Genomic DNA, 27,651 nt, shown 5'->3' with positions numbered 1-27,651 from the left:
AACCACATTAAAAGATGTATATGTGAATTCTTCCTATAAAGCAACCTAAAGTGTAAAAGCACAATTAAGTTTAACTCCCTAAAAGCACTAAGTTCTATGGAATAAGACTAATCAAGGCAATCAAACGTGTAAAAGCACTAATTCGATTTAACCAAGGTTATGATTCATATGTGACTAGTAGGATATATCACTACAAGCACTACTCACATTTATGCTACTTGTAATCAGGAATTTATCACTTTTTCGTATGATAAAACCTAATCTAGCAATAGATATAAAGACCAATCTAATTGATTTCAGACTCAATCAAACTAGCACTCAAATCATGCAACAATATTAACAATGAATCATAAACAATAAAGCTGAGACAAAACTAATTCATTGAATCAAATATCATTTGTGAAATCTACTTTATCCCATAACCAATAATTATATTTTGGTTCTCATAGCTTTTGAGTTCATCATAATCATAATCAAAAATGAAAATGAAGAAGATGAAAAATAAACGAAAGCAAACACTAGTAGAATCACCGGTCTCCTCCAAAACTCCAAGTAGAAAAATACCTCCTTTCCAAAGTTGTAGAAAACTTTCCTTTTGTAGCTTTTCTCCAACTTCTAAAATTAGGTCCAATCTCCAAAAGTCCATTACCAAAAAGTCCACCAAGCCCATAAAACAATGTGTATAAATGACCCAATAAAATTCTTGCCAAAAAGTATTCGCCGGAAAACTGGGGTCACCGGCCTGAATTTGACCGGGAAAGTCATCTCAGGTGACTGTAAAAGCCACCGGTCAAAACTGTTCAAACGGGTCAGCTCAGAAGTCAGACCGAGTCAAGGTGAATCAACTGAGTTAAGGACGAGTCGACTAGTTGAGTCAGGGTATAACTCATGGATAACTCAACTGACTTGGTTCTAGGCCAAAGCCATCTTCCACAGGCTAGAGCTTGTGTTGCACCATCAGCCTCATACTCTCAGCAACTTCACCATCATCAGCTAACTTCTCTTGCTAGCTTCAGCAAACAACACCTCCAGCTGCATCATGCCTAGTTGTAATTGTTATTCATTAGCCAGTCCACTGTCGTGATATCTCAGCACCAACAACAGCTTGCTTCACTATCAACTACCAAATCTTTCCTCATTTCTCAACTCAAAACCTTCAGCACAACCTTGCACAGTCATCAACTCATTCTTGTACTTATTTCATACAGCTCACTCAATTCCTTGGCTTTGTTCTCAACTGCACAATCTATGTTCTAAGCATTTCCAGCATTAACATCATACTTCCCAATCCTACATACAACACAGCAGCTGCAACAAGGCCATCACTGCCAAGCTCTTTTATCTTGTCTGCATTAGCTATTCCCTGTAATTCCTTAACTTCCTTGTTGATACCACCAGCTCAAGCTCAACCATTCTAGCTCCTCTTTCGCATTCCTGCATACTCTTGAGTCGCAGCCAAACAACCACACTATTACAGCAAATCCAACTCCAATCCATTGCAGTTACCACCATCAAATGCGAATTCTATCAGCTCTATTAGAAAGAACAATTTCTTCCATTCCTTGTGACTGCGAACACTGACCCAAGCCATTCTTCCATTACCATCTCATACAACCACCACTACAACAGTTGCACACTATCCAGCTTCCACAGCTTCAAGCTCAACTCATCTGTCACTGCCAACCACCAAGAAAAAATACCCATCTCTGCATCATGAACACTCGAGCAACTCAGCACAAACCATAGCACCAGCAACAGCTCCATAACTCATTTTCACCAACTGCACGTTCATCTGAATTGTGAATCTGCCTAGCAGCACACATCCATTCTCAGTACCAACATATTACAGCTGCTCCTGCAATCATCAGACCGACATCAACATCAACCCATCAAGCTTCAATTGCAGCTCCAAGTCACCAGATCTTGTAACTACAACCCAATTAAACCACCAAATCCTTCGGTTCATCTTCACCGTCTCTGAAACTCTTCACAACCATGTTTCCATTATCATCTGCAATACATCATACCACTCACTGCATTCACTAGATTCAACTCCATCACAACTTCAATTTCTTGTCATTTGTCTCTGCATTTCAGCTCATTACTTCACCCTGCAAGCACCAATTAACCCAGCTACAACTTCAATTAGTTGCTTCAGTTCAACACCAACAAACCCATTTCATTTTCATGGCAGCAATGAGCTTCTCCATTACTTCCATAACTCACTGTCATATTCTCTGCACCACCAGCACTGCCTGCAACACCCATGAATATCAACAACAACATCTTATCCAACATCTTCTGAGCGCCTGCAACAAACCTAACATCATCACATTTCTTTTCCTCCATTTGAGATCCAACATTCATTCCAACTCTTTGTATTCAGTAATCCAACACAGCACATCAATCTCTCAACTCCAACATCATCATCCCAGGGGTTAGTCCACGAATAAGTTTGGGGGAGTTTAATGTATTTTGAATCTTGGGGATTCTGAGGGAGTGTAAGAGAGTGTGGGGAGTTTGAGAGAGTTTGGTGTTTTGAGTGTGGGGAGTTTGAAAGACTCTCCAGAAATCTCTACTTTTTTGAGAGATTTGGAGTGAGGAAAAAATACACTATAAACTCCCTAGAACTCCCCCAAAAACACCAACTCCCTAGCATTCTAATTTTAACAACTAACAGGGAGTTTGAGAGTTTCTTTCAAACTCCCCCACGACTAACAGGGTTTTCTAGGGAGTTTGGGAGACTCTTCTAAACTCTCCCACGACTAACAGAGATTTCGAGAGACTTCTTTGAACTCCCTCATGACTAACAGGAAAAAACCAAACTACACCCAACTCCCCCAACTCCCTTGAGGACTAACACCCTGATCAACATCTCAAGACTTGAACTGAAGTTTCAGATTCACCAAACCCTAGAGTCTCTTCACTTTCTGTAGCTTCTTCAAATCCCAAATCACAGAAGCTCAAACTTAGATTCAATTCAAATCTTCTTCTTCACTGCCATACCAACATTCCCTGTAGTCATAACATACATCTACTGACAACAACCACAAACTCTTTATAGATCAGAAGCATCTCTGTCTCACTTGTTTCCCGTTTATCTTCATCATCGATTTCTTCTCTCATTCTCTGAGACTCTCTTCCTCTGAATATCACTGCCGCCATGGCTCTATTGAGTTGGAAAATGATAATGATTGAGAAATGAATTCCCTTCTGAATTCTAGGGTGTGGTAGTGATAAGAAGTACCACAGGCACCCAGAACTCTGATAAGGGTTATCTGTGTACTGTTTAGCCTGTCAATCTCAGAAAACCAACAGTTCATCCTTCAGTCCTTCTTGCGCAACATTAGCCTGGGAATTAATCTTTTTTCCATTTTCGCTCCAAATGGACGTTTTCTCTTCCTTTTGCTCCCAGGGACTCCATTGCACCTAATAAACTCAAACTCACACATAAGATACACAATTCACAAGAAAAATAGCAAAGAAAGCATAAACTATAGATATAAATGAAGGTGTTTATGACACCTATCAAATTCCCCCACACTTAGACTTTGCTAGTCCTCGAACAAATAACACAAAATTTATTCTAAAGGATACATACAACTCTATCTCATGAGGGTTTACTAGAGAGATACCCACAAAACCTACTTTTCCAACTTACTAGTTCTCTGTAATGATAACATCCAACGCGCTAAGAATAAATAGAGATTCTGCACACTAGTCATAAGAAGTTAGACACATATATGAACACAATCTCATCCTTAAAAGTTGAGAGAGAAATAACCATCCCTTATCGAAAGAAATTCGTGTTCAAAGTGATCGAAAGTCTCGACTCTGCCTCACAAGAAAGGGTTTTATGAAGTTTCTCTCAATAATAAATAGTTTTTTATGGGTGACACATGTGTCCGGGTAGGAGTGAAGAGAGAATCCTGCGACACCTTGAATGGTAGGAAGGCAAAAACCCTCCGAATTGTATTGAAAACTCACATCTTTTATTCATTTTGAAAACCTTTTTTTATGACGATCTCTAAGAAAGGAAATCAACTACTTAACGAAGGTGAGAATATGCTTACTTACCTCATTATCCGTTCGGCGTGCAGTTAGCACCACTCTCACAGCATCCATAGAAACGTCTTCGGTCTTCAATCCTTGTTTTCATCTTCGTTTTCGGTCTTCAACTCTTGATGATAACTCTTGAACTTCGTAGAATCTTGACAATGTAACTCTTTTCCTCTAAATCCTTGTTGCTTGAAACTTCATTGTGGATATTTCTTCTTTCCATTGGCTTTATTTAAACAATAAAACTAAAAACAAACCAAAATATATTTCTTGTCTTTTTTTTTTCCATTTTTTTTAGAACAAGAGAAAATTATATACAAATAAGATAAAATAAAAAAACTGCAAGTACAAAGGCCATGGTGTAAGTACTTTACCGCTTGATTCTTCACAACTTGTATGTCTCGATATGATAAACTCCTTGAACTCATCTTGATAATCTTCACTCTTGTACAATAGTCTTCAACTTGTAAAAATTCTGCTCCTTGTCTTGTTGCTTTACTTGAATCTGAAATCTGCTCATTTCTGTATCGTTGCTTGTAAACCTTGAACGTCTTCAACTTTCATTCGAATTTGTGATGCTCCTCTTATTGATGATGATAGTGTTTATATGGACCTATTGGTGTAGAGAGAGATAAAGTTTATGGTGCTAACTGCGAACAAGATTACAAGTGGTATGTAAGTTAGCAATTCGATGTCATCATCATGATTGATAAAATAACACTCAAGAGATCAAAATAGTGATTCTATTGGTGGGAGGTTGGGTAGCTCACCATTCTACCCGGAGTTTACGTACGGTGACACACACTCTAAAAGAACATATTTAGACAGGTACAAAGAAGTGAAGGTCGGTGCCTCTCATGATGTAACATGGGTAGTCTCTACTACAAGGGACCACTAATCTAATACCGAATTCAGTCTGCACCTCATTTTCCACTGAGATGGTTAAATCCAACTTTAACTCTCATACAAGTAAGAAACCCGATCATGCTCTCTGTCATCTCTAAGTTCAGTCACTCTTATGAGAATCTCGATGTAATCTTAGCGACATGTATACTATGTGACTCTAAACTAACTACAAGTTGGAGCTTTTTATTCACCATTTTACACATAAGTTGAAAATTTCATGAAATTTTTTACAATGCAAATGCTTAACCACTCCCTCACACTTAAACTTTACATTGTCCTCAATGTAAATTGAATCGTCCAAAGAAAGTCAAGGTGGGAAATCTTATAATGATATGCAACAAGAAATCAGAAAAAGTAAAACAAGACAAGAAAATAAACAAAAACAAGACAAGAAATATTAAAAGATAAGAGATACAAAACTAGTGGATTGCCTGCTGTGCAACACTTGGTTTAAAGTTGTCAGCCCGACTTGCAAGACGAATTCCCCATACACCAATAATCTGAATAGTTGGGGATCCTTCCATGTAACCTGTTTTGCAAATATTAGCTTCACACAAATATTAGTACGATAAAACAGAACTGAAGCTATTAAGCGATAGAAGTTTCCCCCAAACTTATTCTTGTTTACACTTGGAAGTGTATACAGAACATAAAAATCAGGAACTTCTATGGTTTCTTCTTTGCAAACATCTGTAGTATGAGAATCAAATGTTTCTAACGGAGGATATCGAGAAACAAAGTCATTTAACAATATTCTCGAAGCACATACATTCAAGCCAATAAGAGGTAAAGGAGGAGGATTAATAGGCAAAGGGTTAGACAAACCTTGCAACTCTTGTGTTATGGTATCCTCTTCATCCTTAAAGAATTCACGTGAATTACTTACCTCTTGCATATCGTGGTCCTCTATCAAACCTTGCAACCATTCTTCGTCCGTTTCTGCCTTAACCAAAGTCTCAACATCAACATCTTCATTACAATCCTTTGCAAGCTCAATTGGGTCTTCCACAATATTTGTCATAACGGTCTCATTCTCAACATACTCCTCTTCATTAGACTCAAATCTTGTTGTAAGGAAATTCTGTAAAACACTGGTTTCATCATACTTGTGTACCTTTTGAATAGGTGCTTGATCATTATAAAGATTAAGTGTTGAGTCAACTACACTAATGTCACCAAATATCTCCAAAGATTGGTCTTTTTCAACACAATCATCTTCATTTTCAGACTCATCGTAGTAAGAATCTTTATCGGTTTCACATCCTTTATCACGACGTCGTTTAAGTTCCATATGAATGGTCCTCCTAATTTCTGCGACAAGCTCTTCCGAGGTTCCCTCATCTTCCAACTTATATAGTTTCTGTGCAAGTTTCCTGACGTTCACACGCTTACCACCATTGACTACATAGGTTCTCTTTCCCATGACTCTTCCCGTTGAATGGGTGAATGATCATAACTACGATCAGGAGTCGGTTAAGAGAAAGTGTTGCAGAGATCGGTTTGTGCGATGTTCAGTCCATTTATAGCATTCATACATCTTGCATAAAGCAAATTGGAAGTAGAATTGTCCCACCTAGGTGCTTGACTTACATACCCACTGCAAGGTTGTTGTTGGTATGTATGAAAATCACCATAAGCTCTTGGATATTGATCATAGCCAATAAATTGGTTCCGATCGTATTCCGTAGATGGTGGGAAATCGTCATAGTATTGAGGAGGTTGAAAACCGTATCCACTGCTCCAGTATGCTCCTTCCATGTGACTATAAGTACCTGAAACAAGAGTTCTCAAAACTACGTCAAAACTAGAAAATAATAAAAACTAAAAACAAAACTAAAAATAAGAAACCAAAAACAAGTGACAACCGCTGCCTCCCCGGCAACGACGCCAAAATTTAATCGCTGTCATATGCGTCAAAAATAATTTCACTTTCTTATTTAACTAAAATAAATGAAGCATGTGATATAAAGAGTTCGTTTCCACAGAGAGGCAATTGTTGTTATGCAATTTTCAGATTCTTAAGTAACCAAGGGGGGATTTTTGTGTATCAATGCAATAAAAATAACTGGAAGCAAAGTAAATAATTGGAATAATCAATAGAAGAAGATATTGGTCATGGGATAGTATCATTCACAAACATGTATTTTCATCAATGACTAGAATTGATATTTTAATCTCTCATTTACTAAAAGTCCTGGGATACCTTGATCGCAAGTATATCCCGTTAATTCCCTGATTTCATCACAACCACATTAAAAGATGTATATTGAATTCTTCCTATAAAGCAACCTAAAGTGTAAAAGCACAATTAAGTTTAACTCCCTAAAAGCACTAAGTTCTATGGAATAAGACTAATCAAGGCAATCAAACGTGTAAAAGCACTAATTCGATTTAACCAAGGTTATGATTCATATGTGACTAGTAGGATATATCACTACAAGCACTATTCACATTTATGCTACTTGTAATAAGGAATTTATCACTTTTTCGTATAATAAAACCTAATCTAGCAATAGATATGAAGACCAATCTAATTGATTCCGGACTCAATCAAACTAGCACTCAAATCATGCAACAATATTAACAATGAATCATAAACAATAAAACTGAGACAAAACTAATTCATTGAATCAAATATCATTTGTGAAATCTACTTTATCCCATAACCAATAATTGTATTTAGCTACTCAAAGCTTTTGAGTTCATCATAATCATAATCAAAAATGAAAATGAAGAAGATGAAAAATAAACGAAAGCAAACCCTAATAGAATCGCCGCTCTCCTCCAAAACTCCAAGTAGAAAAATACCTCATTTCCAAAGTTGTAGAAAACTTTCCTTTTGTAGCTTTTCTCCAACTTCTAAAATTAGGTCCAATCTCCAAAAGTCCATTACCAAAAAGTCCACCAAGCCCATAAAACAATGTGTATAAATGACCCAATAAAATTCTTGCCAAAAAGTATTCGCCGGAAAACTGGGGTCACCGGCCTGAATTTGACCGGGAAAGTCATCTCAGGTGACTGTAAAAGCCACCGGTCAAAACTGTTCAAATGGGTCAGCTCAGAAGTCAGACCGAGTCAAGATGAATCAACTGAGTTAAGGCCGAGTCGACTAGTTGAGTCAGGGTCTAACTCATGGCTAACTCAGCTGACTTGGTTCTAGGCCAAATCCATCTTGCACAGGCTAGAGCTTGTGCTGCACCATCAACCTCATACTCTCAGCAACTTCACCAGCATCAGCTAACTTAATCCCCTGCAAACAACCATCATATCCTTTCTGCAATTGCACTAGTACCTTCTTGTTCTTCTCTTGCTAGCTTCAGCAAACAACACTTCCATCTGCATCATGCCTAGTTGTAACTGCTATTCATTAGCCAGTCCACTGCTGCGGTATCTCAGCACCAACAACAACTTGCTTCACTAGCAACTGCCAAACCTTTCCTCCTTTCTCAGCTCAAAACCTTCAGCACAACCTTGCACAATCATCAACTCATTCTTGTACTTACTGCATACAACTCACTCAATTCCTTGGATTTGTTCTCAACTGCACAATCTATGTTCTAAGCATTTCCAGCATTAACAGCATACTTCCCAATCCTACATACAACACAACAGCTGCAACAAGGCCATCACTGCCAAGCTCTTTTATCTTGTCTGCATTAGATATTCCCTGTAATTCCTTAACTTCCTTGTTCATATCACCAGCTCAAGCTCAACCATTCAAGCTCTTCTTTCGCATTCCTGCATACTCTTGAGTCGCAGCCAAACGACCACACTATTACAGCAAATCCAAATCCAACTCCAATCCATTGCAGTTACCGCCATCAACTGCGAATTCTATCAGCTCCATTAAAAACAACATTTTCTTCCATTCATTGTGACTGCGAACACTGACCCAAGCCATTCTTCCATTTCCATCTCACGCAACCACAACCACCACTGCAACTGTTGCACACTATCCAGCTTCCACAGCTTCAATCTCAACTTATCTGTCACTTCCAACCACCAAGAACAAATACCCATCTCTGCATCATGAACACTCGAGCAACTCAGCACAAACCATGAGCACCAGCAACATCTCCATAACTGATTTTCACCAACTGCACGTTCATCTGAATTGTGAATCTGCCAGCAGCACACAGCCATTCTCAATACCAACATATTACAGCTGCTCCTACAATCATCAGATCAACATCAACAGCAACCCATCAAGCTTCAATTGCAGCTCCAAGTCACCAGATCTTGTAACTACAACCCAATTAAACCACCAAATACTTCGGTTCATCTTCATCGTCTCTGAAATTCTTCACAACCCTGTTTCCATTATCATCTGCAATACATCAGACCACTCACTGCATTCACTAGATTCAACTCCATTACAGCTTCAATTTCTTGTCCTTTGTCTCTGCATTTCAGCTCATTACTTCACCCTGCAAGCACCAATTAACCCAGCTACAACTTCAATTAGCTGCTTCAGTTCAACACCAACAAACCCATTTCATTTTCATGGCAGCAATGAGCTTCTCCATTACTTCCATAACTCACTGTCATATTCTCTACACCACCAGCACTGCCCGCAACACCCATGAATATCAACAACAGTATCTTATCCAACATCTTCTGAGCGCCTGCAGTGAACCTAACAGCATCACATTTCTTTTCCTCCATCTGAGATCCAACATTCATTCCAACTCTTTGTATTCAGTAATCCAACACATCACAATAATCTCTCAACTCCAACATCATCATCAACATCTCAAGACTTGAACTGAAGTTTCAGATTCACCAAACCCTAGAGTCTCTTCACTTTCTGTAGCTTCTTCAAATCCCAAATCACACAAGCTCAAACTTATATTCAATTAAAATCTTCTTCTTCACTGCCATACCAACATTCCCTGTAGTCCTAACATACATCTAATGAGAACAACCACCATCTTCTTTCTTTTAAAGAACCAACAACAACCCAATCATCTCAACCCGTTACAGATTCAACACAGCTTTTCAATTTCTCTACCATCTACAATTCTTTCTCGATCTGTAGCAGTAGCTTCTCATCCTAATTCCACCAACAGAACGACCACAAACTCTAGTTTATAGATCAGAAGCATCTCTGTCTCACTTGTTTCCCGTTTATCTTCATCATCGATTTCTTCTCTCATTCTCTGAGACTCTCTTCCTCTGAATATCACTGCCGCCATGGCTCTCTCGAGTTGGAAAATGATAATGATTGAGAAATGAATTCCCTTCTGAATTCTAGGGTGTGGTAATGATAAGAAGTACCACAGGCACCCAGAACTCTGATAAGGGCTATCTGTGTACTGTTTAGCCTGTCAATCTCAGAAAACCGACAGTTCATCCTTCAGTCCTTCTTGCGCAACATTAGCCTGTTCCAATTATCGACTGGGAATTAATCTTTTTGCCATTTTCGCTCCAAATGACGTTTTCTCTTCCTTTTGCTCATAGGGACTCCATTGCACCTAATAAACTCAAACTCACACATAAGATACATAATTCACTGGAAAAATAGCAAAGAAAGCATAAACTATAGATATAAATGAAGGTGTTTATGACACCTATAAAGACGCAGGGATACTAAGGGAACCAAGTAACAAGGAGTATATTACTTGGTCTCAACTATACGAATTCGAAGTTGGATTTGTACTTTGTATAGCGACTTAATTATGAGAATATTCAAAACTGGATTAGGTCCCGGGGTTTTTCTGCATTTGCGGTTTCCTCGTTAACAAAATCTTGTTGTGTCATTTACTTTATATCCGAATTATAATTGTTTTTTTTTTTATAATAAAGTTAATAACACTAGTACGTTAAATCCTAATAAGTTGATAATGACCCCATAGTAAATCGGTTTTGGACCGCAACTATTATCAAGTAAATACCTTGTTGTTGTGTTGTCTCGACTTTGTCCATAGACGATCACACTTAGTATCAGACTTATAGGTTGAAAATAAAAACGTGGTGTATTTGGGTACCCTCGTCATTTCAATTGGTATCATAGCAGGCAAACACGAAAAGATCTGACAATCTGTTTTTGCTGCGATCCAACCTATAAGATTTGAATCCAATGGATACCAAGATTTGATGGCACTAACTATCTCTGGTGAAAATCTGCTATGAAATCGTTTCTTCAATCTCGCGATTTTAATACTTGGATATTAATCGAAGAAGGGTATGAACGACCGAAAATGGAATATCTGGACACTAAGTTTAAACGCTTAGTGTTATATTCTAATGAAGAAAAAGCTCTTGTAAAGCAGAATTCTGATGGTTTGAATGTCATAATAGATGGAGTGAGTCAAGATCTTTAGCATAATATCTTCTCTTGTGAAACTTCCAAAGGAGCTTGGGATACTCTTGAGACCGTTTTCGTTGGTAACAATTCATAAAAAGAAGCTAGACTTCAATTTCTCTCTTTTCTGAATGGGAACACCTTAGAACGGATGATAACGATACCTTTAAAGAGTTTAATGTTAAACTCTCTAAGATTGTCGATACTTCTTTATCGCTTGGAAAGACTATATCTGTAAAAGAAACAATATGTAAGATTCTCAGGTTGTTACCATCCAGATACGAATCTAAGAAACATGCCATAATGGAAGCCAATAATATTTCTATACTTTTTCGAAGCTCTCTTATAGGAATGTTAAAGATCTTTGATAAAGAAGTCTTGTTGAAGAACAAAATCGTTTGATTTAATGCCATAAATAATACTAAACAATCTTCTAAAGAGGTAAGTATAAATTGCGCCGAGGAATGTTGTAAAGAAGAAATTGTTGAAGATGAGTTTGATTCAACAACTGTACTTCTAACACAATGTGTTAAGGATCTTCTATTGAGAGATAAACAAATCCTTGACAAATCATCATCCAAACGATCTCTTTTTCATAATTGAAAAAGGGATGATGAAGAAATCCAATGTTTCAACTGTCGTGGTTTTGGACATGTGGCCAAAAACTATTCCAGCAAAAGAGCTCACAAAAGTGACAAAGCATTATCATACTACCCTGGATAATATTCCCGAGAACAAAACCTATGAAAGAATATCAAACTGTGTTGCACTTTTTTCCAACACTAAAAACGATCATATTAGTGAGTCTAATAAACTCCTAAGAGACTGTTTAGAAAATCTTGGGATCATGACTAAAGATAATCTAAAGTTAAAAAGGAAACTTGATGACTTAAATAATGTTTTTCTGATAAAACTTAATAGGGAAAAATAGAACAAAAAAAACTTCTTGACACAATCGTTCTAAAAGTCTTAAAAGGTGATCTACAACGTCTCTTAGGAAGTTCGAGCAAAGTTTCGGCTATGCTTTTTGGACAAAAGTCTTTTGGGAATTTGTGTGGTATCAAATATACTGGAAAGTCCGGTTCGAATAACAATAAGTTTATTCCTGCTAAACCAGCTTTGTCAGAAATCTGTAAGGTCGAGGAATATACTTCAAAGTCTTTAGACCTTATAATTTGTTCCTTTTGTGGAAGAAATTGCCACATTGACAACTTCTGTTGGGATTCCAAACGAAATAATAAATTAATAAAGAAACTCGTCAAGGGAATGGAAAAGACGGATCTTGATCTTAATGAATTTACCAGATCTAAAAAGGAAGTTGCAAATTCCTGTAAATTCAAGGAAAATGAGCAAAACAAGCTAAGAACATAATCTATTGTGTTCATTGATCATCCTCAGGTTGTTTCAGTTACATGTGGTGAGATTAATTCTCACCCCAACACACACTAATTGTGTTGGAAAAATGCATCCTCACGTTTTTCCCAATGTTCAATTTGGTGAGGAAGCATGATCTTGGGCAGTTTCTTCAAAAATTTGTTCAAAAATGGTACCTATTTTTTATGATCGGTATCTTTCACATTCTGGGATAAAATCTATATGATTTGAATATATATTCCTTGATTTTCTACTTTTATATTGCTATATTATAAATTGTGTCCGAAAGAAAGTTATTTGATAGGAAATGGAGAAATCAGTGAAAGAAACATCATCTCTTGATGATTTAGCATTATTTTCGTGTGAAACAATCATGAACGAAACACAAGGTGATCAACAACTTAATGTTTGGCGAGATTCTCTAAGAAAACCGATCTTCTTTGTCAAAAAAATGTATCAAGCATCATGACCTAATGCGTACAGATTCAAAGGAAGCTCTTATTGATCTTCAATCTCAACTGGTAGAGATTAACAAACATTCAACTGAAAAAGAAGGTGTTTGGATAAATTTGACTCTTGAGTTCGATAGCGAAGACATACGAAGCTTATAATAGACTAATCAATTGTTGATTTATTTTAATACTTGTGTAAAGTTTATTCAAAACTGTCAATAATATGAATGATTAAGCTTTTATTTAAATCCTTTGTTTTAGAGCATAGCTCGGTTGAACTCACCAAGCAATGGTATGTCAAGTTTGTTTGTCATATTTTAGTATCAAAACTCATCTGGAGTCGCTTGATTAAATACTAGAGTCAACTTCGTTTAGGTTAGACTAGAAAGTCTAGGAATGTTGAAACATACAAGTATTACTCCGAAGACCTGAAGAATAAAAAGAAGTAACAACTGCAATGAAGACATCATCCTTCCACTTGAGGTTAGTAATACTTACTTGACTAGTATCCATTCCTAACGTAACTTCCAAGTCATATTATATTGAAATCATAACATGCAAATCTATATATATATATATATATAATACTCTAGTGATTAGACTTGGTCATATCATTATGATCAAAGTATCAAAAAATTTATCTTTTGAACTTCGTAAATACGATATCAACATAATCTATGTATTTAGTTACTTGATTATTTGTAAGATATAGGTTTGATTTCATCCTAGAAAACTATGTATTATTACATTAGTTTAAGGAAGTTGATATATGAACTTGTTTCATAATCGAAAGGAAAATCATGATTGGTCCAGTTTTTTATTGAACATTGTAGATGGGGAAAAACGATTTGCTGGTTTTTAAGGGATTGAGGAGACGACCGTACGGAGGAGACTCCTCGAACCGAGCGAAATTTTAAACCTCACACAGATGCACCGCTGCAAAGGGGGTGCTTTAGATTCGAGAGATCAATTTGTAGTACTCCGTCCTAAATCAAGACAATGACCGTTCCAAAGTAAATTCGGTCACAAGAGAGGATGGTTGATCTGTAGGAGGGAATCTGAGAAATGTGTGGAATCAATGGTACAAAGATTGTGGGTGTGTGAATTCTGAATACGATAAGCTCTGAATGATTGAAATTGCTCAATTGAGAGTAGTTGCTCAATTGATGAGTTGATGATCTCGTGTTGTCAGTTTGACGTGAGATTGATGATACTTATGATGATGATTCAATCATGATTCAGAGACTTATTTATATTGCTGGAATTGTAGACACCATGATTCCATGAAGTGTGACAGTTGATGGAATCAAGGAGTGGGGAAGTGGAGATCGTGTTTGAAACCAGTTACTCAACGTGTGGAGACTTGGTCGATTTTCCACCCACTTCCTCGTGAATTCCTTCAACTGATTGCACGAATTACTCACATTCCATCGTGTGTTTGAACACACGTGCCGTAGACCGCCAGACCAAAACCCTAAGTGATATCCCCCCAAGTGACGCGATTGATGTCTCGTGGTTTGTTAGTCAATTGATGACTTCGTGGTTTGATGGGACGATGAGTCCATGTGGTCTTTGAGTTGAACATGATGTTCTGAAACTCATGAATTGAGCATGTCATGAGACAGAGGTATAGTTCTTATGATGAAGTGAGCAAGTATTGCTCATTCGATGGATCGTTGAATATCGATTGTTGAACCAATATTCCTTGGTTTGAGCAAATATTCCTCATCTGAGCAAATGTTGTTCATGCGATGAATTATTGAATATTTGATCGTCTGAGCATGTGTTTCTCATCTGATGGATTATTGGCAGCGTACCAAAAATATTAATTAAAGTATTGGTTGTTGAACCGAGCATAATTAATAATATTAATGACCATGAGGTCGTCGTAAAATTATTAAGGTTCGAATCTGGAATGATGATCCTTGGATTCAGAAACCCTAATTTGATCAATTGATGATCAATTCACGGTTCATCAAAATTTTAACCATGGGACGAAGGAGGGAGTGACTACATGGGACCGTGGATCAACCATGTAGTGTCCACATGCTCGCGTGAGCAAATACGAAGAACTCTTGAAGATTTGACGATTTGTTGGTGGAAGAATGATTAAATGCTGGTTTAATCATTTATTCGAAAATGCTCGTCTGAGCCTTAGGTGAGAAAACCTAATTAATTATGACGAGGCGAAGGACCGACCATGGAGTCATGAAACCGGCCCTAGGTTTTCCCTTGACCGCCTGACGATCACTTCATGAAAATCCAAAGTGTTTGGGAGAGTTTTGGACCTAATACGAGCAATTGTGCAAATTAGGTCAAAACTGTGAAAATTAATGTGACCGGCTTCCGTGAGCCAAAGATCCAATCTTGGTCGATCAAGATAGCGTGATCGTGTCCCCAAGGCGTCCGCGTCTCAGTCCTGAGAATTTTGATATTTTCTGGCGTGCAATTGAGCATCCATTCGAGAAAATATGCCAAAATTAGGGTTTCGACGAAACTGAGGAAAACACCAAGAGATGATGAAAAATAATTATAAAATAAGGAATGAGGAGGCGTGGGACCGCCATGGTCAAGGCATTGTCTTCCGGTCGTGACCACGGTCCCGTGGTGCCTTTTCCTTAATTTTATAATATTTTGATGATTTTATGAAAAATTCATGAATTTTGAGAAATTTGATGAATTTTGGGAGTTTCCATGAATTGAAGGAGTTTTCATGAGTTCAAGGAAGCAAAAAATATTAAAATAATAAAAACAAGGGCGTGTGAGACCGTGGAAGGCATGGCCGGCTGGCTAGGGCCCGATCCCACGAGTTTCCCTATTTTTTTAATATTTTTAAGTATTTTGATGATTTGAGGGAATTTTTCCTAATTTGAGAGAAATACCATGAAATCAAGGAATTTGATGAATTCAAGGAAAACTAATAATAATAAAATAATAAAACAAAGGGGCGTGTGGGACCGGCTAGGTGATTAAAATTTTGATGATGTTGTAATAATGAGGTTCAAAATCTCGGACTTGTGAAGATTAAATTTAAAGGTTTAATAAAATTATATACAAAATTATTAACAATGGGTGCGAGAGGTAACCAAGACACTAGATTCCACTATTATGCAAAATTGAATGATAAATATTTCAAAACTCTATTCAATTCTTAAGTCCTCTTTTATCTTTAATTCACTATCAATCATACAGATTCTCAAACATTATTTGTAAACCTTAAGCATAGATTATCAAGAGATTAAACCAAGCATAACCTATCAAACTGAATAACAAATAATTAAGACAATCATTCAAACAATTTAAAACTCTACAAAAGCAGCGATTAGGTGAATTATATAATTAAATGAAATAGTTACCCATTTATGTTGCGTGAATAGATTCCTTCATTGCCTTGGTTACGAGGGAATTAGCTCATCATAGTCTAAATGCTCTCAAAATAATTTATTATGGCTCAAAAATGGTTTACAAATGATGAGAAGAAGAGAAAATGGTGTAAACAGCTAATGTGCGACCCACAGGAAGCGTCACACAAGAACGATACATATGAAATGCTGTTGTCTTTGGGAAACTACGACCCACACTCCACTGTCGCTGTCACTGTTGAAGAACGACAGTCTCTTACAGTCTATTTTTCTTCGTGTTCATCTTCATGCAGCAGCAGAAACAGAGTTTTGTTAAACTCTGATTTCGTCTTCTCTAACTCTCCCTAGCTCCCAAAACTCTCGACCCCTTTCCCAAACTGTTTTGCCTTGTATTTATAGTGAATTGGAGCCAAAAATCCGACCATTGATTACATATATTCTCCATTTAATCCAAATATTCTCGGCTGCCAATAATAAAGAAAATTTCCATTTTTAATCCCATGCACGCGTTAACTTTGATCCTGCACGCTCCCAAATGTCTTCTCCACGCCTCAACACTCTTCCAACGCTAGTAGGACTCTCCCATGCACACAAGAACTCCATTTTTGCTCGTGTTACAGTGCACGTGCTCTGTTTTGGTCTCAAGGATCATCACGCGTTTTCCAGCCACTTCTGATCGAACCCACTGCCCATAATGTGTTCCTCATGCCATATCACATCTTCCTACCAAGTTTGAGCGATTGAATCTCCCTAAAACACCTTCATTTTGTTGATTGAAACTCTAACAGTTGAGAACTTCATTTCCCGCCAAAACAAAAAGTTTTTGAATTTAAAGAGATGAAGTGCCCCTAATCGTCTGTGGAGTGTAAATAGCAAATGCCCAACTGAGGTGCCCCTTAGTAATTGGGTTTCCCTTTAACCAAAATGAGAGTCTGAATAACAAATGTCCTCCGGGGATGCCCCGCATAATTTTTCGAGCAGATCTTTCCAAAAATGTTTATTTCCTAAAAATACATAAAAACACAATATTAGTACAAAAATAGAGTTCCAACAATACGGACATTGAGGACAAATTAGACACAAAAATGTGTATATCACTAGGGAATGGCCGGCCGGCCAAGACCCGGTCCCACAAGTTTTCATAATTTATTTTATTTTATCATTATTTGATGATTTGTGCAAAAATACCATGAAATCAAGGAGTTTTTTCATGAAATTAGAGAAATAATAATAATAATAATAATAATAATAATAAAATAATAAGGAACCGTGGGGTGTGGGGCCGGTTGGGACCAAGGCATGGACGGTTGGCCAATGGTCACGCCCCACACTCCTTTCCTTAATTTTATATTATTTTTTATGGATTTATGGAAGTACCATGAAACCGAGGAGTTTCCTCGAGACGAAGGAGATTTGATAAAATGAGAGAATTTTCATCAAATCATGAAAAATAATAAAAATGCATTAAAAATATAAAACTGGCATGGGATTGACCACGACACGGTCTGTTGGTCGTGTGTCCGTGCTCCCAGCACCCTGTCAATATTTTTAATTATTTATTATTTTTCTCTCTATTTTGCATAGGTTCATCGTTTCATTGTATTTTTGAAATACTCGTTCGTGCGGTGACTGTTAGTGTATCATCGTCGAATACACTTTCACCATTTTAATCAGGGCTTACTTAGAGGTAGCTCATACGCCCGGTTGTTGATTATTTATTACTAATTGTGGAATTCAGTGGAAAATAATTCACAAAACTGAGTAATAAGATGTTTATTATTAATTCATAGGATCAGCTGAGGATTCGACTACGAATTCAGGATAATAAAGTGAGCATTATCATTCCGTGGGATCGTAGATTCACAATAGAATCGGAGTAATTAAGATCTATCTATTACCATTTATGAGACCAGTTGTGGATTCGATCATGAAATCGGAGTAATGAGATAATATAGTTATTGTTATTCTATGAGATCAAGTCGTGGACTCGATCATAGAATCAGAACAATTGTTATTTCCATTCCATGGGACCAGTCGTGGATTCGACCATGGAATATGAGCGACTGTAATTAGGAATAATTAACTTTGTGGCTCTATACTAGCAGAGCAAGCTGTCTAGGAGAATTAATTATCCTGATACGAGGTTGTCGGTAAGTCATATCCTTTATATAGTCAGGGTAAACTCATTGTTTGTTCCTGAAGACGTTATCGTTCTACACTAGCATAGCAAGCTGTCTAGGAGCCGTCCATCACGTGATGTTATATAGAAATAATCAATGAAAGTATTCAGTATTCATGAGATATGTCGTTTTCCAGTCGTGAGACTACATATCCACATGTACTCAGAGAGAAGGTACTCTCCGTTGAGAATTCGATGAGAGACCCGTGTCTCGATACTCACGTCTGATTGCTGAATCAGAGCTTCGTATAATTATGAGTTTACGAATTTATCCTTTGTGCAGGTAATATTCAATATTTATTGTGGAATTTCCTACCAAAAGAGGTAAGTAACAAAACCCAAAGTTTATTATTTTTTAGGTTTTATTTCCTTTTTTGTGTATATCTATTTTTTTTTTAAAAACACGTTGCACACACCATATTGCATCGTCAGAATTACCGAATTTAGGAAACATGTGGAAAAGTACGTTGAACCCGTGCCTTGGGCCTTATGGGAGTTACCAGCCGAAATTCCACAAGCCTCAACCTCGTACCTTTAGGTATATTTTGCTGAGGTAAACCAAGCTTACCTAATTCAGTAAACCCTACATTTGCATGTGCACGATTTTCTTGCTTCACTAGTATTCTTGCGTGTGTATGCGAAGTTGGAAACGGTTAGGAGATAGACTTGATAAAAACGACCTTTTTAATATGAGTCCGACACGTTACACGGATCTAGGTAATACTTCTATTTTTGCCGAAATGGTTAATGAAAAGGACGAAGATGTCCCACCAACCAAAACTCTTAGGGACCGTTTGAGCCCGTCTAGAGTGACACATGAACCTGGGGTTGTTTTACCGGCCACTACCGTTAAGTTTGATATTAAACCTGGGACATTTATCATGCTTCAAAAATTTAAGAGAATAGAGAATGAAAACCTGTATACCCACATAAGAGACTTTGAAATGATCTGTGACACAATGAATTATCCGAACGTCACAAAAGATGTGCTTAGGTTGCGTTTGTTTTCTTTTTCCCTATAAGAGAGATCCAATGAGTGGTACCATTTGATTCCCTCTAAAACAATCACCACCTTGGATGGCTTTGTAGAGGCCTTTGTTAAGAAGGGTTTACCCACACCACAATACTGCTGCTATTCGACAGTCAATCGAAACCTTTAAGAAGAAAATAGGTGAGAGCTTACATGATTACATAGAAAGGTTTAATGAATTGTTATACCAATTCCAAAACCATGGCTTTGAGAAAGCCCACATGTCCCAAATCTTATATGAGGGCCTTGATAGTGAAACCCGAATGCAGGTAGAAACAATGAGTGGTGGAGAATTTAACCATCTAGAACCAGATGAATGTTTCGACGAGTTCATCGATTTAGCTGAAAAGACTCGTCAGTGGGATTCAATGAGGGATCCCGAAATAACTAGGAACCCTATCCATAGGGTCAATAGAGTTGATAATGGGTCTGATATTTTTAGGCGTCTAGAGGCCTTAGAAATGAACCAAAGGTCTACCCAGACTATGAGCTGTAACAGTGAGCCCATAACTTATCCATGTACCATTTGTGGTGACCAAATTCATACTGGACCTCAGTGCCCCCTGTTTTACTCGACTGAAACTACCCGTGACCAGGTTAGTGTCCTACATGATGGTATGAACTCTAAATTTGAGGGTAGACCCAAGTTTGATCCCTATTCTAATACGTATAACCCTGGTTGGAGACATAACCCTAATTTTTCGTGGTCTAAAGGTGCCCAACAGGGTGTCCCATCTAGCAACCCACCACCATGTTTTCATAGGAACCAAACGCAATTCCAAGAACCAAGCCCAGTTGATCATAAGCTGACATCTTTAGAAGAATCCATGAAACTTTTAGCTCAAAGTGTTGTCCAAAGCAACCAAAAGTTCGATGACTTTGTCCTAATGAGTCAGCTTAACCAGCAAAATAATTCCCAAGCTATTAGTAACTTAGAGACTCAAATAAGTCGACTTTCAAACCAGTTAAATGATAGGGAGAACGGGACATTTTCTAGCCAAACGACTCCAAATCCTAAAGGAGTTAACCAGGTTCATGGGTCAGGTAGTTCTAACCACAACGAACATGTCAAAGCAGTTATCAATCTTAGGAGTGGTAAAACTCTAGAGAACTCGGTAGAACCACCTAAGGACAAAAGTCCAGCTGAAAAAGAGAATGACGTTGAACAAACTTCGTCTAAAGACCTTAATGGGCCCGAGAGTGCTAAGAGTCCAAGTAAGGAAGATATCCCTGAGAGAGTGTACATACCACCCGCACCATTTTCTCAGAGAATCGCTAAGAAAAATCCTAGTACATATGCTGAAATCCTAGACATCTTTAAGCAAGTTAAGGTCAACCTTCCCTTGTTAGATGCAATAAAATATGTACCAGCTATGACCAAGTTCCTAAAAGAGATGTGCATTGTCAAGAGAGACGCAGGTGTCTATAAAAAGGCATTTTTAACCCAACAAGTTAGTTCCATAATCTCACAAAAGTACCCTGTCAAATTTAAAGATCCTGGTTGTCCTACTGTCACATGTGTCATAGGTAGCCAAAAGATAGAAAATGCTCTTTTAGATCTTGGGGCTAGTGTGAATCTTTTACCGTTCTCGGTATATGAACAACTTGGACTAGGTGAGATGAAACCAACTAGGATAACACTACAGTTAGCCGATAGGTCAGTCAAAATCCCACGTGGAATTATTGAAGACTTTTTGGTTCAGGTAGAAAACTTTATCTATCCAGTTGACTTTGTGATTTTGGACACTCAACATGTTTGTAGTCAAGATATCAATATCCCAATCATCCTAGGTTGTCCATTTCTATCCACTGCGAATGCAATCATACATTGTCAAACTGGCCTAGTAAAATTTTCCTATGGGAATCAGAAAATCTCGGTGAATGTTTTTAAGGCGTTACAAGCCCCACCGGACCCTGAATACTATGAGTCTATATGCATGATTGATTCTTTAGTTGAGAATACCTTTACGACTAATAGTGTTAGCGATCCTTTAGAGGCCTGCTTGGCCCACTTTGGAGCCTACTATGATGAGGATAGTCATTTTAAAGAAGTTAATGCGTTGTTAGACTCTGCGCCAGTAATGAATTATGGGAAATGGCAGCATAAACCAGAACCTCTTCCCCCGACCATAGATAAACCCCTCCCATCATCAGTTAAGGCACCCACCCTTGAACTAAAGCCGCTACCAGATACACTGAAATATGTATTTCTTGGTAATGAGAATACTTTTCCTGCCATAATTGCCTCTGACTTAGAGCCCGATCAGGAAAGTAGACTAGTTAGTGTTCTCCAATAGCACAAGATCGCAATAGGGTGGACTATAGCATATTTGAAAGGAATTAGTCATGCTGATTGTATGCATCACATCTACTTAGAAGAAGGTGCCAAAACCTCAAGAGAAACGCAGAGACGTTTATCCTAATATGAAAGGAAGTTGTTCGCACTGAGGTGCTCCAATTGTTAGATGCGGGTATCATATACCCATCTCTGATTGTAAATGGGTCAGTCCTTTCCAGGTTGTACCAAAAAAGTATGGGATTACTATAGTTGTGAATGAGAACAATGAATTGATCCCTACCCGTGTTACTACCGGGTGGAGAGTTTGTACAGACTACCGTAAGCTTAACTCAGCAACTAGGAAAGACCACTTTCCTCTACCATTCATCGACTAGATGTTAGAAAGATTAGCTGGCCACAACCATTATTGTTTCTTAGATGGATACTCTGGTTATAACCAAATCCCTATAGTACCGGAGGACCAAGAGAAAACAACATTCACATGTCCATTTGGAACTTTTGCTTACAGGCGTATGCCTTTTGGGTTGTGTAATGCACCCGAAATATTCCAATGTTGCATGCTAAGTATCTTTTCGGACATGGTTGAGCGATTTCTCGAGGTCTTTATGGACGATTTTTCGGTTTTTGGATCCTCTTTCGATGAATGCTTGCACCACCTTACACTAGTTCTAGAACGTTGTAAAGAAAAGAACTTAGTCCTTAATTGGGAAAAGTGTCATTTTATGGTTAAATCTGGAATAGTGTTAGGACATGTGGTGTCCTCTAAGGGAATAGAAGTGAAAAAGTGGGGTCTAACAACACCACCCAATATTTCGATTAGCAATCTGTATGGACTAACTCCGAAATACTTTGCTAGAGATCAACTAGACAGTCAGACTCAATCTAGATAAAAAGTATCTTAAGGAGTTATTATCTCAATCTCTCGATTTGATCTTTACTCAAGCAAATAGAAATATGCGAGTCTTTATCAAAGAGAGATAACTTGGACGGTACCAAAGACCAATGTCCAAGGATCAATCAACTACAATCAACAACCAAAGCTTGGATTAGAGAAGTTGATGATCTTAAGGCACAATATGTATTATTTCAATTATATAAAATATAATGCGGAAAAGAAATAACACAGACACCAGAAGTTTTGTTAACGAGGAAACCGCAAATGCAGAAAAACCCCGGGACCTAGTCCAGATTGAATACACACTGTGTTAAGCCGCTACAGACACTAGCCTACTACAAACTAACTTCTGACTGGACTATAGTTGAACCCCAATCAGTCTCCCACCGATCCAAGGTACAGTTGTACTTCTACGCCTCTGATCCCAGCAGGATACTGCGCACTTGATTCCCTTAGCTGATCTCACCCACAACCAAGAGTTGCTGCAACCCAAAATCACAGACTTGATAATAAACAGATCTGTCTCACACAGAAAAGTTTATCAAAGGATAAATTTGTCTCCCACGAATAAACCCAAGGTTTTGTTCCGTCTTTTGTTATATAATCAAGGTGAACAGGAACCAATTGATAATCCGGTCTTATATTCCCGAAGAACAGCCTAGATTAATCAATCACCTCTCTACAATCCTTCCTGACTTCACAAGCGGATTGTCGAGGAATCACAAACAGTGAGACGAAGATGTTTGTGACTTCTTTATCTTGCCTATCGGAGAACTCTCACGATCTCAAGCCAATCAATTGATTGTACTCGTACGATAGAAGATGCAAGATCAGATCACACAACTACGATAAAATAGTATCGGTCTGACTTCACAATCCCAATGAAGTCTTTAAGTCGTTAACCTGATTTTAGAGAAGAAAATAAAAGTTTAATGGAGATTGACTCTATCGGGACACTAGTAGCACACAGACGTGTGGGGATTAGTTTTGCACAATGCTAGATGTCTCCTTTATATAGCCTTCAAATCAGGGTTTTACCTTAGTTACAAAGCAATCCTTATTCACTGTTAGATGAAAACCTGATTTAGATTCAAGATAATATTTCTCAACCGTTAGATCGAAAACTTAGCCTGTCACACACACTTGGGTAGATGTTTACTGGGTTTGTGAAAACCATGCCCAAACGTGTACGTGTATGTTGGTTCAACATAGTAACCCAAAAGGTTAACCATATGAGCATTTCATATTAACCTTGTTCTTCTTCACCATAACTAGTTCAATTGACTCAAATGAACTAGTTAAAGAGTTGTTCAATTGCTATGAGTTCTTATGTAACTACACAAGACACAATTGAAACAAAGATGATTCGATTCGATTGAATTGGCTCATGAACATTATAGCCACGGTTTGCATAAAGCATTCCTTAGTAATTTAATGTTTCATGTTCAGAGCACATATTTATATCATAACCTCTTAAGTTCACAAACAAGTTCGCGGACTTAAGTTAATCGGTTGAGTTTTCCAAACTCAACAGAAATTCTCGGAAAGAGAACTTCCGCCAGTTCGCGGACTTAGCACACAAACGAGTTTTGGAAAATCCAGCAGAAATTCTCGGTCGAGAACTTCCGACAGTTCGCGGACTGAGCCTGCGTACTGGGTTCGCGGACTTGGCAAGCCAATTCCACAATCCTCCCGATTTCTCTTGATCAACAAAGTTCGAAAACTTCGGTTCAAGGAATACATGGTTATGTAATCTAAACTCTCATTTCAATCATTGAGACATTCTCAGAGGACTCTATGTAGCCGTTATTCACAGACCGATTAACTTCAGAGCAATTCTCAAAGTGATTGAAACTTTTCATGACTTTCGTCACTAGGTGAAGATAAACTTGATCAAAGCGAAACGCTTTACCAACACACGATTTCGAGATAAAAGATAAGCAATGAATGCTCAGATTGAAATATCAAATGTGTATGATCTAGTCTATATAGCATACGACTTTTGTCTCATAAGAAGTAGGAGATAGAAGAGATAGACTTTTGAGTGATAGATAAGTTCAAGTCTCCATATACCTTTTTGTTGATGAAGTTCCACGGTTCCTTGTATAGATCTTCGTCGTTGTATGATGAATCTCTATGAAGTCCTTGAGATCAACTACGCTTTTCTATCCTAGTCCGAGACTTAGATATGTAGGCTAGAAATCAAGACTTATAGTTTTAATCACTAACATTGACAAACATGCTTGAGATAGCAACGCATGCGAGGTTGACCGAGCTATGCTCTAACAAGAAGTTGATAAAGCCAAGGTTGAACTAATTTCAAAATTAAGACCACCTAATAATGTAACAGATGTTAGATCTTTCCTTGGTCATGCTGGATTTTATCGTCGTTTCATCAAAGACTTTAGCAAGATTGCCTTACCTCTGTCGAACCTACTTGCTAAAGATACTTCCTTTGTATTTGGTGAAGCCTGTGTTGCAGCTTTTGAGAAGCTAAAATCATTGTTGACTTCTGCACCTATCATCCAACCACCCGATTGGAACCTCCCATTTGAACTCATGTGTGATGCGTCTGATTATGCGGTTGGTGTCGTCCTTGGCCAACGACGTGATAAAACACCTAGTGTGATTTATTATGCTAGTAGGACCCTAAACGATTCTCAGTTAAACTACACCACTACTGAGAAAGAAATGTTAGCCATCGTTTTTGCTTTGGATAAATTTAGATCATATCTCCTAGGGTCTAAGGTCATAGTTTACTCTGATCATGCCGCACTCAAATATCTCCTTTCCAAGAAGGTCTCAAAACCTCGGCTGGCCAGATGGGTATTGTTGTTCAAAGAATTTACTCCAGATATTCGTGATAAGAAAGGGTCTGAAAATGTAGTAGCTGACCATTTATCCCGTATCCTTGATGAGACTAGAGATGATGAGAGACTGATCCATGACACGTTCCCGGACGAACAATTATTTTCCATCTCTGTGTTACGCTGGTTTGCTGACATTGTTAATTATTTGGTAACTGGTCAAATGCCCGACCATTACTCTAAACAGGATATAGCTAAATTCTTGTCTGAGGTTAAATACTTTTTCTGGGATGGTCTGTACTTATTCAAATATTGCCCTGATCAGATCATCCATCGTTGTATTCCTGACAACGAAATTTCCAGTGTCCTGACTTTTTGTCATTCTGGAGCTTGTAGGGGCACTTTAGTTCTAAGAAAACAGCTGCGAAGGTTTTGCAATCCGGTCTTTATGGCTAACACTGTTTAAGGACTCCCACTTATTTTGTCAAAGTTGTGATAGATGTCAAAAGTTAGGAAAGATGACCCGACGTAATATGATGCCACTTAGTCCTATACTAATAATAGAAACATTTGATGTGTGGGTTATAGATTTTATAGTTCCTTTTGTCAATTCCTATGGCAACTTTTACATCTTATTAGCTGTTGAGTATGTGTCTAAGTGGGTAGAAGTAATCTCTACCAAGACAAATGATCTCCACGTTGTGATCAAGTTTGTTAGAGACAATATTTTCTCTCGATTTGGTATGCCTAGAGCAATCATTAGTGATGGAGGTACCCATTTTTGTAACCGGTCTTTTGAGGCGCTCATGAAGAAATACTCCATTACCCATAAGGTTTATACACCTTATAACCCACAAACTTGTAGCCAAGTTGAAGTGTCTAATAGCCAGATTAAACAGATTTTAGAAAACCGTAAACCCGAAAGGATTGGTCTCTGCGCTTAGTAGAAGCATTGTGGGCTTACCGAACCACTTTTAAGACTCCACTTGGGATGTCTCCATATAGACTTGTCTTCGGTAAAGCCTGCCACTTTCCTGTAGAATTAGAACACCGAGCTTATTGGGCCATTAAACGGCTAAACTTTGACATATCTACTGCTGGTGATCACCGTAGACTGCAACTCAATGAGTTAGAAGAAATTCGTAATGATTCTTACCAGAGTGCGAAAATTTACAAGGAGAAAAAAAAAATTCATGATAAATCGATTATTCGAAAGACATTTGAACCAGGTCAAAAAGTTCTCCTTTATTATTCTCGTCTACATCTTTTCCCTGGTAAATTGAGGTCTCGGTGGTCCGGACCATACTTTGTCAAAATTGTTTTTCCTCATGGTGCAGTTGAAGTTGAAAATCCTAAAAACGGAGAAACTTTCAAGGTTAACGGTTGAAACCATTCTTGAAGTTACCCAGTCATGCAATAGAAGATCGAAGCTGAGAGATCATGTCTACCAGGATTAATTTTAACGGGTAACAAAGTCTGGCTGAAAACAATAAACTTAGCGCTTATTGGGAGGCAACCCATACATGGTGATATTAAGGTCCCTCTGGAGGACCCTGCTGCTGTTGTACATTAGTTTTATTTTTGTTTTTATTTTATTTCTTTCTTGCTCCTATGGAAGGATTGCTACGCCTCATCCAGGTACTATCTTTCTGACTTACCTCTTTATTCCTCTTGTTACTTATATTTTTGGTACTCCACTTTAGTTTAAAACATTGAGGACAATGTTAGGTTTAAGTTTGGGGGTGAGGGAAAAACTTTTAGTTAATTTTTAATAAAATAAAAAAATAAATAAAGTATAAAAAATTAATAAAAAAATTAAACTCCAGAGCCTAGAAATTTGTGCCAATTCAGGATGACACTAACAAGTCTAAGTGAATAGAAACATCTTGGTTGTAGGAGTTAAGGAACCCAATAACAGAGTCTATTCATAGAAAGACAGAGTTCAGGTGTTAGAATGGAATCATCACACTACGTTCTGTTTTTA

At 37.8% G+C, this 27,651-nt stretch overlaps 2 protein-coding genes and 1 long non-coding RNA gene across 3 annotated transcripts; 1 reads left to right on the top strand and 2 right to left on the bottom strand.

Moving 5' to 3' along the window:
• Positions 1 to 396: 396 nt before the first annotated feature.
• Positions 397 to 4,131, bottom strand: LOC113358275. The gene is made up of 2 exons (XR_003364392.1): positions 4,078 to 4,131; positions 397 to 3,429 (listed from the first exon to the last, which is right to left on the bottom strand). It is a non-coding gene; the product is annotated as an uncharacterized LOC113358275 (long non-coding RNA).
• A 936-nt stretch (positions 4,132 to 5,067) lies between these two features.
• LOC113358274 lies at positions 5,068 to 10,176 on the bottom strand. Its single transcript, XM_026601805.1, has 2 exons — positions 7,774 to 10,176; positions 5,068 to 6,737 (listed from the first exon to the last, which is right to left on the bottom strand). The coding sequence occupies exon 2, from the start codon at positions 6,386 to 6,388 to the stop codon at positions 5,363 to 5,365; it is 1,026 nt and encodes a 341-aa protein (XP_026457590.1). The 5' UTR covers positions 6,389 to 6,737; positions 7,774 to 10,176; the 3' UTR covers positions 5,068 to 5,362.
• A 9,768-nt stretch (positions 10,177 to 19,944) lies between these two features.
• On the top strand, positions 19,945 to 21,963 carry LOC113360425. The gene has a single exon (XM_026603934.1). The coding sequence runs from the start codon at positions 19,945 to 19,947 to the stop codon at positions 21,961 to 21,963; it is 2,019 nt and encodes a 672-aa protein (XP_026459719.1).
• The last annotated feature ends 5,688 nt before the right edge of the window (positions 21,964 to 27,651 follow it).

Source organism: Papaver somniferum, chromosome 3 (genome assembly GCF_003573695.1).
Source record: "Papaver somniferum cultivar HN1 chromosome 3, ASM357369v1, whole genome shotgun sequence".
Taxonomy (NCBI): domain Eukaryota; kingdom Viridiplantae; phylum Streptophyta; class Magnoliopsida; order Ranunculales; family Papaveraceae; genus Papaver; species Papaver somniferum.
Note: the sequence above shows the minus strand (reverse complement) of the source record. Positions and strands in the feature narration are given on the sequence as shown.

Coding starts and splice junctions, on each gene's coding strand:
- LOC113358274 (XM_026601805.1), bottom strand. CDS start 6,388: ATGGGAAAGAGAACCTATGTAGTCAATGGTGGTAAGCGTGTGAACGTC.
- LOC113360425 (XM_026603934.1), top strand. CDS start 19,945: ATGAGTGGTGGAGAATTTAACCATCTAGAACCAGATGAATGTTTCGAC.